The 15,400-nt window shown below is 33.2% G+C and overlaps 4 protein-coding genes across 4 annotated transcripts; 2 read left to right on the forward strand and 2 right to left on the reverse strand.

Moving 5' to 3' along the window:
* Window positions 1–3,465: 3,465 nt before the first annotated feature.
* Window positions 3,466–4,377, forward strand: LOC148770636 (putative RING-H2 finger protein ATL21A). Its single transcript, XM_088817960.1, has one exon. The coding sequence runs from the start codon at window positions 3,640–3,642 to the stop codon at window positions 4,375–4,377; it is 738 nt and encodes a 245-aa protein (XP_088674086.1). The 5' UTR covers window positions 3,466–3,639.
* Window positions 4,378–4,405: 28 nt separating this feature from the next.
* On the forward strand, window positions 4,406–5,696 carry LOC105958411 (rust resistance kinase Lr10). Its single transcript, XM_088818820.1, has one exon. It carries the CDS (start codon window positions 4,463–4,465, stop codon window positions 5,594–5,596), a length of 1,134 nt encoding a protein of 377 aa, XP_088674946.1. The 5' UTR covers window positions 4,406–4,462; the 3' UTR covers window positions 5,597–5,696.
* Window positions 5,697–11,761: 6,065 nt separating this feature from the next.
* LOC105954859 (rust resistance kinase Lr10) lies at window positions 11,762–13,061 on the reverse strand. Its single transcript, XM_088818823.1, has 2 exons — window positions 12,960–13,061; window positions 11,762–12,877 (listed from the first exon to the last, which is right to left on the reverse strand). The coding sequence occupies exons 1-2, from the start codon at window positions 12,979–12,981 to the stop codon at window positions 11,787–11,789; spliced, it is 1,113 nt and encodes a 370-aa protein (XP_088674949.1). The 5' UTR covers window positions 12,982–13,061; the 3' UTR covers window positions 11,762–11,786.
* Window positions 13,062–13,173: 112 nt separating this feature from the next.
* LOC148770637 (putative RING-H2 finger protein ATL21A) lies at window positions 13,174–14,526 on the reverse strand. The gene has a single exon (XM_088818824.1). It carries the CDS (start codon window positions 14,338–14,340, stop codon window positions 13,594–13,596), a length of 747 nt encoding a protein of 248 aa, XP_088674950.1. The 5' UTR covers window positions 14,341–14,526; the 3' UTR covers window positions 13,174–13,593.
* Between the last annotated feature and the right edge of the window lie 874 nt (window positions 14,527–15,400).

Consider the following 15,400-nt stretch of genomic DNA (forward strand, 5'->3'; position numbering starts at 1 on the left):
ACTTCAACGAACTTTAACTTCAAGATCTTGGAGTTCTTGATGGATTTGGCCCTTCAATCTTGATTTGATGTTAATAACGTTAATTCGAGGGTTTAGCACCGTAATCTCGAATTAAACACTTTAACGTGCCTTGAATTTGATGAAGAACGACTTGAATATTGTAGAGAGAATTTCTCCTACGGTTTTTCTTCTTCTTGAGTTGTGTCTTGAATTGTCTAGGGAGGGTCTCTATTTATAGTGGTAGAATAAGAGTCTTAGATAAACATTCTTGTTGATGTGGCGCGATTTGATTGGCCCTTTTTAATTTGATATTTATCTCTTAAAACTTGAAAGAGAATAAACAATCCTATTGGCAAATAATTAATTGATATTTATCTCCATGATTTGTCTTGCGAGACAAAATATAATTTAATTTAGACACAATTTAATTGGCTAATTTAATTAACTAATTAGGGTAAATGAGTGATACCCTATATTTCTGAAAATATATATGAGAATGTCCTATTGATTTTTCTGTCATAGTCAAAAACCCAAATTTTGGTTTTTAATTTGGTAGAACCCGAGCAACTTGAAGTACCTATTTTGCCCTTATAAAATCAGTTTTTAGAACACCACGTTGGTACTCGATTCATATTCATTCATCGTTCTTTCTCCACTCGCCAAACCCTAGACCTCTATCTTCTCTCTTCTGCCGCCGCCGTGATATTTTTTCCATTCCGCCGCGATTATTAGTGGCTGATCTCTACCTAGGCAAACCGCCACTCCGTTCCCTCTCTTTCTCCACCACTGTCACCGACGCCCTCGCCGCAATAAAATCGTCGGAATTTGGAGATGATAGGTAGGAGCCGTTGTCGAGTCTGTGCCGCCGTCGTCGCGAGATCTGAGACCACAAGAAGGGAAGATGTTTCGAGAGAAGCATTGGCACCTAGTTTCTCTTTCACCTCTCATTCGGTGCCGTGGATATGTGCTGATGCGACTCCGCCTCCGCCAACGAAGCTGCGCTCGCCACTCTCCTAAACCTTGCCGTCAAAGATGAAATGTGTTGCTAAAATTGTAAGTCATTATCGCTGACATTTTTATAATTGTTTGTACGTGAGTTTGACTGCCAAATTACAGAGGAGATGACTTTCCACTTGGTTTGATGGGGATTTTTTTTTATTATTATTACAGAAAATGACAGAGGACTAGATTTTATTTATTTATTTATTTTTGGCCAGTGAAATATTTTATTTTCTGCAACTTTTGAATAAACAAATCCATGCATCCATGATCCATATATATATATGACTGTATATAGTTTGATTTTTGTGTCGATTAGTGAATCTGTTTTTTTTTTTTTTTTTTTTTTTGCGCTTTCGGTTTTGTGTTGGCTTCTTATGAGTACTTTCGCAGATTTGTTGGTCAAGTTGCCGTTTCTTCTGTCGCAATAAAACAATTATTTCGATGAAACATATAATCGTGATTAAAAGTTGTGTGCTTTGATCTAATAATTATAGGGTTTACTCTGTATATTTCGTTTTCCATTATGTTTTCATGAAACCGATTTTTAAATGGTGTCCATCATTCAAAACAACTCCTTTTGCAACTGATAGATCAGAGCCGTTGTTGTGTGGAGAAGTGGTATTTGATTCACATTTAGTCGTATATATAACTATATGTAACTATAGATGACTATAGATAACTATAGATAACTATAGTCATGACTACATATAACTATACATTACATATCTATACATGACTATATAACTTGTAGTATACTATAGTCATTTGTAGCCGTTTACAGTACAGTAAATTTATCAATAAATTATTTTTCATTGTTTTTTTGTATTTTTCATGTAATGTAATTCGCCTGTTCCATTTTGGTCTTCATTTTCTTTAAATCGTATTTTTTTTGTCACATGTTTTGCTATGTGTATAACTTTATGATCGAGATGCAGAGAAGTGCCTTGTGAAGTTGGATTCATGTTACAATAGTCTAGACTTTATGTCACTATATATAACTATAGATAATTGTGGATAACTATAGTCACATGTAGTAGCATATAGTTATATGTATGCTATGTGTTTTTTAATGCGGTAATATATGATTGTTCATGTTTGAAGAATATATGCATGTGATTGTGTTTTTTCATTTTTTGTTGGTTAGTTGATTTATAATATCAAGATACAAATTATAACTATACATGACTGTGGTATACTATAGTAATGTGAAGTATACTATAGTCATGTGTACTCAATTTCAGTATAGTAAATTTATCAAAAATTTGAAAAAAATTAAAAAAAAAAAAAAAAAAAATTAAAAAAAATTAAAAAGTAAAAAAAAATAATAATAATAAATAATAAAAAAATACAGTATATATAACAAATAATAATAAAATATACATTTATATTTTTTATTAAAAAAATCTATAAAAATGATAAATGCAGGTCCAAAAATGCTAAATACAGTTGGCCATAATGCTGAATGCAGTTAGCGAAAATACTGAATGCAGTTGGGCAAAAATTGCAAATAAGGGCACAATAGTACTTTTGCCTATGTAGGGGGTATCTCAAAAGAAGAATTTAGGGGTGGACATATCCCTATTTATTTTCCATAGTAGGTGTTAGGGGTGGTAAACGAGCCGAGCCGGCTCGCGAACTCGACGAGCCGGCTCGACAAAGGCTCGAACTCGAGCTCGGATTTTTCGAGCTCGAGCTCGAGCCCAAATTTAGTTGTTCGACAGCTCGCGAGATGCTTTTTTTTTTTTTTTTTTTTAATAATAATAATAAGAATATATATATATATATATATATATATATATATATATATATATATATATATATATATATATATATATATATATATATATATATATATATTATTCTTATTATTATTATTAACTAAATAGTAAATAGTCTATAATAATAAATATTTCTAGTATTTAAATAGAAACAAATCTATATTACTTAAATAATTCATAATAATATAAAATATTATAATAATAATAGAAAAATAAAAAAAAATATAACTAGAGTTCATTATTTATTTTATAAATTTTTTTTATTTAATTTCATATAAATATTTTTTAATAAAAAAATAAATGATTTTAATAAAAAAAAATTAAATAATAAAAAAAAAATAATAATTAAATGAGCCCGAGCTCGAGCCAAAAAAAATTGGCTCGATGAGCTCGAGCTCGGCAACATGGACTCGAGCTCGAGCTCGAGCTGGCTCGATGGACTCGAGCTCGAGCTCGGCTCATTCCCACCTCTAGTAGGGGTGTATATCAAATGACCCCTAACCAATTAATTAATTTTATCCGTCTACAACAACTACTGCATGTGATCTAATTTTAGCATCATCACAAAGTATTCTAAGTAATTTCCTTTTAGATTTATGCTAGCATTGAAGTGGCAAAATAAACGAATTTATGATGAGGTGAGTTGTTAAGGAACTAGTCAAGAATGTGACCTTATTAGTAAAATTATTAGAAAATAAAATTTGGGAACAAAACAGTTTAATACTACGAATTAAGTCCTACCATATGATCTGCTCTGCTCTCCCACAGTTTACTAGAAAAGAATGCTAGACTTATTCAACCTTGTTAGTTAATTTGCACATAAACGGTAATAGCAAATGCACAAGTCTTCATAATTCAGATGTCTCCCTTCGTTTACTTTCTTTTGTTCTTACCACTTGTTGTACTAGTATTAGGAAACGATGATGATTGTATGCCGATCAGATGCAGAAACGACGGCCCGATAATTCGGTTTCCTTTCAGACATACAAATCGGCAGCCTCAACATTGTGGCTATCTGGGCTTCGATTTATTCTGCGACAATAAAAACAATACCGTGCTCGTGCTCCCGTTCTCGGTTAATGTTATAGTAAAGAAAATCAACTATGTATCTCAAAGAGTTTTTGTTTTTGACCAAGAAAAATGTTTTCCAAAAAAGCTAACACATCTAAACTTATCTGCTTCCCCTTTCCGTTTCTTGATAAAGTTCTTAGATGACTATACCCTGTTCAATTGTTCTGATCCGCCAAGAAGAGATTTAAGCATCGTAGTTCCTTGCCTTGGCGATTCCACGTGCCAATTCTATGCCGTCGATTCGAAACTTTCGATGGAATCACTTCCTTTGACTTCTTGTACCAAAACATATGAATTCAAATCTGTTCCGTGGAAAATATTTCAAGAAAATGACTTCTATTTGGAGTGGTCTGAACCAGCATGTTCCATATGTGAAGATAAAGGCAAAAGATGCAGCTCGTACAATTCTACGACATCGGATCGTCACATTCAGTGTGTTGACCAACTCCCAACTACAAATCATCATGGTACTTTCGTGTTTAGTTGGATATTATATTTTCGTATTTTCAATGAAAAAAAAGCTTAAGTAATTTTTTTGCTTAAAGCAACAAGAAGGAAGCAACTAATTGAAGGTGAACATTTTTGTTTGTTCCTTTTTTGATATTTTTGTAATGGATTGGTTTAAGAATCTGACTTATATGTTCTGTTTCAAAGGTTTTGGTTCCATTCTTGTCGCGATAATACTAGCGGCTTTCGTCTATCTTTACATCAGAGTTAGAACATACCGAGAGAATCGAACGATGATTGGGAAGTTTTTGCGAGATTACAAAGCCCTTAAGCCGAGTAGATTTTCATATTCGGACATAAAAAGGATTACTCATCAGTTTAGCGAGAAATTGGGCGAAGGGGGTTACGGAATTGTTTACAAAGGAAAGTTGAACAATGAAATAGTTGTTGCGGTAAAAGTACTCAACAACTCCAACGGCAACGGAGAGGAGTTTGTCAATGAAGTAAGTACCATTGGGAGAATACACCACGTCAACATTGTGCGTCTTCTAGGATTTTGTGCCGATGGATTTCGAAGAGCTCTTGTTTATGAATTCTTACCAAACGGTTCTTTAGAAAAGTCCATTTTCCAAGCAGGTTCGAATAGAATTACTCTTGATTGGGAAAACCTAAAGGATATTGCGCTAGGCATAGCAAAAGGCATAGAATATCTACACGAGGGGTGTGATCAACAAATACTCCATTTCGACATAAAGCCGCAAAACGTCTTGTTGGACCACAACCTCAACCCGAAGATTTGCGATTTTGGCCTTGCAAAGTTGTGCTCAGAGGAACAAAGTGCAGTGACAATGACTGCGGCTAGAGGAACAATGGGATATATTGCACCTGAAGTTCTGTCCAGGACTTTCGGAAGGGTTTCGTATAAGTCCGATGTTTATAGCTTCGGAATGTTGTTGCTCGAAATGGTAGGAGGGAGGAAAAACGAGGATCATAATGTAAATAATACTAGTCAAGTATATTTCCCTCAATGGATATACAATCATATAAATGCGGAGGATAATCCAATGTGGGCACAAATTGATGAACAAGGAAATAGTATAGCAAGGAAACTTAGTATAGTAGGGTTGTGGTGTATACAGTGGTGTCCGACAGATCGTCCGTCAATGAAAGATGTGGTTCAAATGTTGGAAGGAGAATGTGACGATCTTACAATGCCTCCGAATCCATTTCCAGCTACTACAAATCCCATTGATGGAAAACATTATCAAACTCATATGTCAATCATATTAGAAGAGTAGTTGTTCTCTTTTTTATTTTCCATTGTAGAACTTTGTTGTGTTGTTTGTAAAAAAAAAATTAAAAAAACTTTATTGTGTTGAAGCTACTAAATTCCTGAAAGAGCTGAATAATATAATCCTTGTTGATATTTGATCCTTTCATTTTGCAAATTAATCAATCAAATCAACCATAATCTATCTACTCTACATTTAATCTATCTACCCTACCTTTAGAAACATAAATGTTTTTAGTTTCTTAACTTTTTTGTGATACCTATTTTACCCTTATTTAGTAAGTTACACTACATATTATTTATGGTTAATAAAGTAAAAATGTTATTGATATTTCAATATTATTAATATTTCAATTATCTACCCTTCCTTTAAAAACATGAATGTTTTTAGTTTCTTAACTTTTTTGTGATACCTATTTTACCCTTATTTAGTAAGTTACACTCTATATTATTTATGGTTAATAAAGTAAAAATGTTATTGATATTTCAATATTATTAATATTTCAATTAATGTATTTAATCAGTATATCATGCTCTCCCCTACTTAGAAATACAATTTTTTGTTTCTCTTTATAACATAATGAAAAGTCATGCACATTTTCTCTTTCTATTATATTTCTTTTGTTTTGTTTTGTATTTTCTCTACTTTTTCTTTATAGTAATTCCTTTCGTATTTTTCATTTTTCAACTACACAACTCTATTTTTCAAAATAAATAAACGAGAAAGTAACAATTGCTTTGTATTTTTTGACAGGCTAAAAGAATGATGAGTAAATTACAAACACACCTGAGTTGAGGTATAATTATAAAAATCCATTTTTTGTATAAGTGCATCCGCGCGTGTATTAGGCCAACAGGAGGGTTGTGCTCGTGTCAAACCACGCGAGCTTATTTCTCTGAGCTCGCCTAAAACCGCACGAGTTCTATTTATTTTAATTAGTTTTTAATTTTTATTTTCTTAGTTTATGTTGCTCGTGCGAAAACGCGAGCAGATCTATTGTTCTCGCGGGCCTGCACACGAACATAATAGATCTGCTCACTCGTTTTCACACGAGAACTTTTATTTTATTTTTAGTTTATATTTATTTATTTTAATTAAATACTAATTTTGTTTTTATGTTAAATTATAGATGGTCGGAGGTAGAGGGAAAAGTTTAATGAGTCAAGTTGCGGTAAGAGTTTGATGAAAGCTTTGGGTGGGAAGTCGAACAATCCGGATGATCCGGATCGTATTAGAGATCGGGAACTTCTTGCATCCGGTCGTAGAAGGAAAGCGTGGGCAAGAGAAGAAGCGAAAAGAGCGAGAGAAGAAGCTATTTGCAGTCGGAGCCGGGCCTTCGGTACCTATTGTCAATGATCTTCAAGTCGGTCATATTCGTACTCCGTTGCAGTATGAGTCCGATTAGACACGGCCACGGGCCGGGTTTGATCCGGACCCGACCCAAAGACTGCCCCATAAACTAAAATAATAAACTATGAAAATAAAAATAAACACGGCCACGGGCCGGGTTTCATTAGTTTTTAATTTTTATTTTCTTTAGTTTGGTGGAATGAATTTAATAGCAGGAAGCAACTAGGAACACTTTTACGGAACTTTGGTGGTCCCCACCCTTTGGATATTAATTCAATTATTTTCTTCCCACACATTTATTTCTGATTTCATTTGACTAAAATAGCATTGCATAATCTTACGTTCTTCAGTATCTTATTTTTCCTCAATCATTGCAAGGAAAAGTCAACCATTCAAAGTTAATATTTTGGGAAAATTAGCTGCACCCTCACAATTTGATAGTGCAATTATTGTAAATATAATAATATTACTGTCAACTATATTAATATTAATTTTTTTTTTTTTATTTGTTGACCGGTCAACCTAATAATATTAATGTGGTTACAATAATGCTATTATGATTGACAGTAATATTACTGTCAACCACATCAATATTAATTTTTTTTGACTTTTATTTTTGCCATTGTTGAACGATCAATATATTAATTTTACTGTATTAAACAATAATAGTTGTTATTGTTGTGTTAATATTACTGTGTTAAAGAGTAATATAGGAATATTATTGTGTTAAACAATAGTATAGTTAATATTACTGTGTTAACAGTATTATTACTAACTGAAATGTTAAATGTCGTTTCAATTTTACTAATGCCGTTTTGACTTCGAACCTGATTTTGACATATTTCTATATTGATCTTGGTAAAATTCGAAACACGAAAATTGTAGTCCTTTGGGTTAGCTTTCTGATCGAACTTAAATCCGATAGATTGGATGCAGTGTGACAAAGTTATACATGAATGAGTCACATTTTGAATTTTAGATACCTCAATACATCAAAGTTGTGGGCAATATCCACTGATTCATGTATATATTTCTCGTCTGACATCCAATTTTGGTGATTCAAGTAGGATTATAAATGTAACTCATAATACTACAAATTCTATTTTTCGGGTTTTGCAAAATTTGAAATAAAAAATGATCAAAATCACGTTTGAAGTCGTAACGGTATTATTAAAGCTCGAACGACATTTATCACATCTCTATTACTAATTAAACTTAATATTACTGTCAACTACAATATTATTACAAATTAAACGGGCCAAAAATGTTCAAGAAAAAAAGTTTCAAAAAAGAAAAAAAAAATAGTCAACGCCGCCGAACACCGGCGTTGATCGCCAGCGGAAAAAAACAGACATAAAAAAAAAAAAAAAAAAAAAAGAGTCAAGGCCGGAGACCGGTCGTCAACGGCGGCGAAGGTCAAATTTGGGTTAGGGGTCAAAATTGAATAATTGGTAAAATTTGGGGTCAAATCAATGTTGAATTGGATTACATGATGAAATTGGAGCACATTAAAATGTGAGAGGTATTTTAGTCATTTACACACCTCTGGACATTGTCTGGACTTTTTTGTAAAAACGTTTTTGGTCTGGATCCCTTTATGAATAAGTAGTCCATGAAGGGCTTATTTGTAATAAACCCTTTTAACAAATATATTACATTAACCCTCATTTTCATAATTTCTTGAAAAAAAATTATGACCATTTTTTCCGGCCGCTGACCGGGATTGACCGCCAGGCTCCGACTTTGATTTTTCTATTTTTTCTTTGGTGGGTCAGCTGTTAACCGCTGGTCTCCGATGTTGGCCTTTTTTTTTTGTTGAATTTTGCTAAATGTTTATTTAACTAAATAAATTGAGGGTTCTCATTAAAATGAGAAACGGGATATGTCAATCCTCATTTTTTTTTAGGGTTAATCCCATAAAGGCCCATGACAATGACACTTAATTAAAAGAGGGACATTCAACTTTTTGGTCTTTCAAATAAATCCAGCTCATTCAAATTTATTTGCATATAAGGAAAAACATTTTATATATACCAAAATTACCCTCAATTCATTGAAACACAATTCAACTCCAATTTCATGATTTACACCCCAATTTAGCCCAATTTCACCAATGAACCAAATTTAACCCAATTTCAATTTTGACCCCAATTTTGACCCGCCACCACCGGAGACCGCGGGTCTGCCGCCGTTGACTTTTTTTTTTTTTTTTTTTGAAAAAAAAAAATTCTGAATTTTTTTTTTCCGGTAGGTTAACCGCCGTTCACAGCCGGGTCTCCGGCGTTGACTTTTTTTTTCTTATTATCAATTTGGTTTTTCTTAAAAAAAATATTTTCATTAATATTACTGTCTTGCCTGCTAAATTACTGTCTCCAGCAGTTATTTAACTGTTGGAGACATTAATTTAACTGTTAATTAACTTTTTTTTTTCTTAATTTTTTTTAATTAATATTACTGTCTTGGCTGCTAAATAACTATCGGAGACAGTAATTTAACTGTTAATTGACTTTTTTTCTTAAAAAAAATATTTTAATTAATATTACTATATTGGCTGCTAAATTACTGTCTCCAGCAGTTATTTAACTGTCGGAGATAGTAATTTAACTGTTAATTTACTTCTTTTTTTTCTCAATTTTTTTTTAATTAATATTACTGTCTTGGCTGTTAAATTACTGTCTCCAGCAGTTATTTAACTGTCGGAGACAGTAATTTAACAGTTAATTGACCTTTTTTTTCTTAAAAAAATATTTTAATTAATATTACTGTCTTCGTTGCTAAATTACTGTCTCAAGCAGTTATTTAACTGTCGGAGACAGTAATTTAACTGTTAATTGATTATTTTAATTAATATTATTGTCTTGGCTGCTAAATTACTGTCTCAGACAGTAATATTAATGTTTGGGACAGTAATATTAGTAATATTACTATTCGAAAATATAATATTCATAATATTATTGTTCCAAACAGTAATATTACTGTCTGAGACAGTAATTTAGCAAGCCAAGACAGTAACATTAGTTAAAATAAAATTTTCTAAGGAAAAAAAAAAAAAGGTCAACGCCGGAGACTGGCCGGAAAAAAATTTTAGAAAAAAAAAAGTTTTCAAAAAAATTAATTAAATAAGTCAAACGCCGGAATCTGACCGGGAAAAAAAATTCAGAAAAAAAAATATTTTTTCAAAAAATGATTATTTTGGGGGTTAATGTGATATATTTGTTTAAATTCGGGGTCAATGTATAATATTAAGGAAGTTAGAACATAATGAATGTAATTGATAAAAAATATATTATGGAGGGTATTTTAGAATAAAGACATGGGGATGGGTTTATTTGAAAGACTGTTTCTTTTGTGGACCAATGTGCATTTAAGTCCCTTGTGATGGGTCTTTTTGCCATTCACCTTTTTTTTTTTCTTTTATAATGAAGGAACCTGCAGTCAATTATATAGGTGAACTGGATAAACCTACAAGGTCAATTGATATTGGGGGAACAGTCCATCCTCATTTACATATATAAGTGAGGATTCTACTAACAACACCTATTTAGTATAGCATTTACAACATCTAAAAATTACCGAAAGTAAGGATTGAACTTTGAAAAGTATATATCAGTTCTTTTAGAAAAATCAATCAAGACAAAATAAAAGGAAGCAACGAAGATGATGGGTGTGGTGTGGTCCTACTACTGAATTAACTATTTTCTCAATTATTGTAAAAAGAAGAAAAAAACAAAAAACAGAATTCCACCATTCACACTATAGTCATCTCTCCCATCATATGATGAGTGATTCATCATATTCTGCAACCTCAAACAATCATCCCCAAACTTAGCTCTATCTCTTCAAATTAATCACCAAAAAAATTCATACATAGATGTATATTTCATTTATTTCTTCTATCACCACCCAATTATATTTCATCCAAAAATCCCATGGAAACCAAATTAAGTACTGCACCCCTTCTTCGTGTGGCGGAATTCGTAATATTAGCTATCCTTTCAGGCTCAATACCGATCCAAAACGCTGCGGTCATCCCAAATACGTACTTTCATGGGAAAACAATACAACTTCACTATACCTCAACTCTCAAAATTACCTCGTACAATCGATCAACTACGTCAACTACACAATCTGTATTACCGATGATTCCGTATTTAGAAACAGCACTTGCTCTTTTCCCAACAACTCTCTATCGGGCTCAAACTTTAGTGCCCGGGATGCTTACGGCATCGAAAAATACTCGGGTCCGTGGTATAGTGGCGGAGGAATCCCCGATATAACATCCGCTATATATATTAGTTCGAGTGCGCCGGTGCTACTGTTCAACCAAATTTTGTGTGACAATAAAATGTTGTTTTTGTGGAAGTCGTGGGAAGCTATGAATATATGATTCTTGCAGAAGAAATTTTCAAATCTAAAAAACAAAATGTCATCTCGAAATAGGTTCCCATGACTCTGTCGAAATGTCATCTTTTGCCAATCCAAAATCAGAAAGACTTGCATTGTAGATCCGCCAAATTATGAGTTACATATTTAAAAAGTAATTAGCTAAGATTATTATACAAATGTTGAGTAGTGAATGTACATGTAATCCATGTGAATCAATTTTGTAAATAACTATGAGTACTCTTTCCTTGTTACGCCATACAAGGTCTTCAGGAGGTCCCATTTCACACAACAATAATTTTTTTTCCAACAAGAAAAAGGTACAAAAAAAGGATACAATATCAACAGACCCAAATTCTACAATGGAAGATAAAAGAGAAATATATATATATATATATATATATATATATATATATATATATATATATATATATATATATATATATATATATATATATAGCCTTTACTCTTCTAATATGATAGCCATCTCAGTCTGATAATGCCTGGCACCAACGGAATTCAAAGTAGCTGGAAATGGATTTGGAGGCATTGTGAGATCGCCATTGTCTCCTTCCAACATTTGAACCACAACTTTCATTGACGGACGATCTGTTGGACACCACTGTATACACCACAACCCTACTATACTAAGTTTCCTTGCTATATTGTTTCCATCATCGTCAACTTGTGCCCAAAAATGATTATCCCCAACACTTATATGATTGTAAATCCACTGCGGAAAATATACCGGACTAGTATTATTTACATTACGATCCTCGTTTTTCCTCCCTCCCACCATTTCAAGCAACAACATTCCGAAGCTATAAACATCGGACTTATACGAAACCCTCCCGAAAGTCCTGGACAGTACTTCAGGTGCAATATAGCCCATTGTTCCTCTAGCCGCAGTCATTGTCACTGCACTTTGTTCCCTTGAGCACAATTTCGCAAGACCAAAATCGCATATCTTCGGGTTGAAGTTGTGGTCTAACAATACGTTTTGCGGCTTTATGTCGAAATGGAGTATTTGTTGATCACATCCCTCGTGAAGATATTCTATGCCTTTGGCTATGCCTAGCGCAATATCCTTTAGCTTTTCCCAATCAAGAGAAATTTTATTCGAACCCGCTTGGAAAATGGACTTTTCTAAAGAACCGTTTGGCAAGAATTCATAAACAAGAGCTCTTCGAAATCCATCGGCACAAAAGCCAACAAGGCGGACGACGTTGACGTGGTGTATTCTCCCAATCGTACTTACTTCATTCACAAACTCCTCCCCATTTCCCTTGGAATTGTTGAGTACTTTTACTGCAACGTTTATTTCATTGTTCAACTTTCCTTTGTATACAATTCCATAACTCCCTTCACCTAATTTATCGCGAAATTGATGAGTCATCCTTGTTATATCAGAGTAAGAGAATCTACTCGGCTTAAGGGCTCTGTAATCATGCAAAAACTTTTCAATCTTGATTTGATTCTCTCTGCCAGTTCTAAATCTGATGTATTGATAGACGAGAGCGACGAGGATTATCACGGCAAGAAAGCAACCAAAACCTTTGAAACATAATTCATAAGTTAGATTAGAACCCATCTACTAGAATAATATAATGTTATTCAAAGCATAGAAATTGTTTACCTGCAATCAGTCGCTTCTTCATTGCTTCTGTAACCAACAAGCAAAATATTTCTTTAGACAAATGATAATCTATACCGAATAAAAAGAGCTTATTGCATTTATCTTATGAAAATCGCAACTGTATGTTTTCCGCGTCATTAAAAAATAGCAAATACTCTGTATTATATTCATTAGTGGAAGACGACAACCCCCTCATCGCAAATCGTGTGTCTCACTTGGGGGGTTCTGCGACTTTTCTTCATTTTTTGTGTGAAATGACGGAATTGCCCCCCAACATCTTTTTCTTCTTTTTTTTAATAAGTTAATTTTTTATTTTAATATATTTTTATTGCAGTTTCTTTGGTTTAATTTTATTAAATTATAAATATTTGTAAAGCATTATTTGGTATGTATAAAAATATGACATAATGAAATACATAATATTTTATAAATATTATGTATTTTCAGAAAATTACAATATAGTCCCCTGAATTATTTGATTAAAAACTGCAATTTGGTCCCCGGGTTCTTCGGTCCTTTTACAACCGGTCAATGGAGAAAATTTAAATGAGCCGAGTATGCTGTCTTAAAAATAAATACACGTGAATTTTCGCTAATATTTTTATGACAGGGGGGAAACGTGGAGTTGCGATTTTCACAGAGGGAGTAAATGCAATAAGCTCCAATTGAAAAATGGGATGAGATAAAACGTACCATGATGAATTGTGGTTGGTTGTTTGTCGATACAGTGAATACTATCAAGTCTGGTTGAATTATATAAGCTGCATCGTTTGCCTTGAGCTTCACAATGCCCACATGTTGGCTCAGACCACCCCAAACGGAAGCCGTTTTTATCGGATATACTGAAAGGAACAACTAAAATATCATGAATCTTTGTACAAGAAGTGATCAATTGATATAAAATTCCGTTATTGTTAGAAAAAATATAGTATTTGTTGCTGGGATCAGTAAGGCAAGGAATGAAGCCATATTCATGTATGGGGGAATCTGAACATTTAAAAATGGCGGGGTCTGATATTAAGTAGTCATGATCAAGAAGGAAGTTGAAGGATGAGGTAGATAAGTTTAGATGGGGTAGCTTTTGTGGAAGGCAATTTTCTGGGTCATAAACAAGAATTGTTTGAGATGCATAGTTGATTTCCTTCACAACAACATTTACGGAGAACGGAAGCACAAGAATAGTATCGTTTTTGTGGTCGCAGTTTAGATCGAAACCCGGATAGCCGCAGTGCTGAGGTTGCAGAGTTTGATGTCTGAAAGGAAACCGAATTATCGGGCTATGTTTACTGCATCTGATTGGCGTACAATCATCACCGTTTCCTTGCACTACTACTACTGCAACAAGTGGAAATAACAAAAGCAAGAAAATAAAGGAAGACATTATTAATCTTTATTTATGTGCATGTAATTCAAATTGGCAGACTAGAGTTTTATTTTCTCCATCTAATAACAGCAATACAGAACCTTGTATCCCCCAATTGATAGTAGTGGACCTGATGAGATAGTGATTTATATGTTTTTTCTCCAAAAAATAAAAATTGATTACAATATAATTTGACGGAAATTACTCGACTATTTCCTTAATCATGACAATAGTTGTCCTTTTGAAGTAGACTCACTCGACTCACACAAGTTGTGAAGAAGACTCAGTCCTACCACACACGCAAGTTGGTGGACTTGAATTTTCCTCCATACAAGTGTAACAACAAATTCTTATCTGCGATTTAGACAAAGAAGAAAAACTTGCACAAAAATAATTTATTGAATTAAAATAAAATATTGCGGGTTTACAAACTCTAATTTAATCCTCTGATTTTTCTCTGTAGAACGATGTATGTTTTGACTTTGAATTTTGGAGTCGGGTCGTTGACTTGATCTTCTCCGGATTTGATTTGGATTTGAATAACGTCTTCGAGGGTCTTGCGACTTGAATCTCGGATCGAACGCTGAACTTTGACGGGTTTTGACTTGAAGATCTTGGGGTTCTTGATGGATTTGGCCCTTCAATCTACCTTCGATCTTGATTTGTTGAAGAACGCCCTCGATTTGATTGACTTGAAGATCTTGGAGTTCTTGATGGATTTGACCCTTCAATCTTCCTTCGATCTTGATTTGTTGAAGAACGCCCTCGATTTGATGTTTAATGAAGAACGACTTGAATATTGTAGAGAGAATTTTCTCCTACGGTTTTTCTTCTTCTTGAGTTGTCTTTTGAATTGTGTAGAGAGGGTCCCTATTTATAGTGGTAGAATAAAAGTCCTACGTGAAGTCTTCTTGATGACATGGCGCGATTTGATTGGCTCTCTTTAAATTGATATTTATCTCTTATAACTTGGAAGAGAAGAAATAATCCTATTGGTCAATAATTAATTGATAATTATCTACATAACTTATTTTGTAAGATAAATTATAATTTAATTTAGACACAATTTAATTGGCTA

This window comes from Erythranthe guttata, chromosome 5, assembly GCF_056151865.1.
Source record: "Erythranthe guttata isolate IM_541 chromosome 5, IM_541, whole genome shotgun sequence".
Lineage (NCBI taxonomy): Eukaryota > Viridiplantae > Streptophyta > Magnoliopsida > Lamiales > Phrymaceae > Erythranthe > Erythranthe guttata.

Bases quoted from the DNA above. Each gene is read 5' to 3' on its own strand.
- LOC148770637 (XM_088818824.1), bottom strand. From the start codon at position 14,340: ATGTCTTCCTTTATTTTCTTGCTTTTGTTATTTCCACTTGTTGCAGTA.
- LOC105954859 (XM_088818823.1), bottom strand. From the start codon at position 12,981: ATGAAGAAGCGACTGATTGCAG. The intron at 12,878-12,959 runs GTAAACAATTTC...TATGTTTCAAAG, and splicing joins GAAGAAGCGACTGATTGCAG to GTTTTGGTTGCTTTCTTGCC.
- LOC105958411 (XM_088818820.1), top strand. From the start codon at position 4,463: ATGGATTGGTTTAAGAATCTGACTTATATGTTCTGTTTCAAAGGTTTT.
- LOC148770636 (XM_088817960.1), top strand. From the start codon at position 3,640: ATGTCTCCCTTCGTTTACTTTCTTTTGTTCTTACCACTTGTTGTACTA.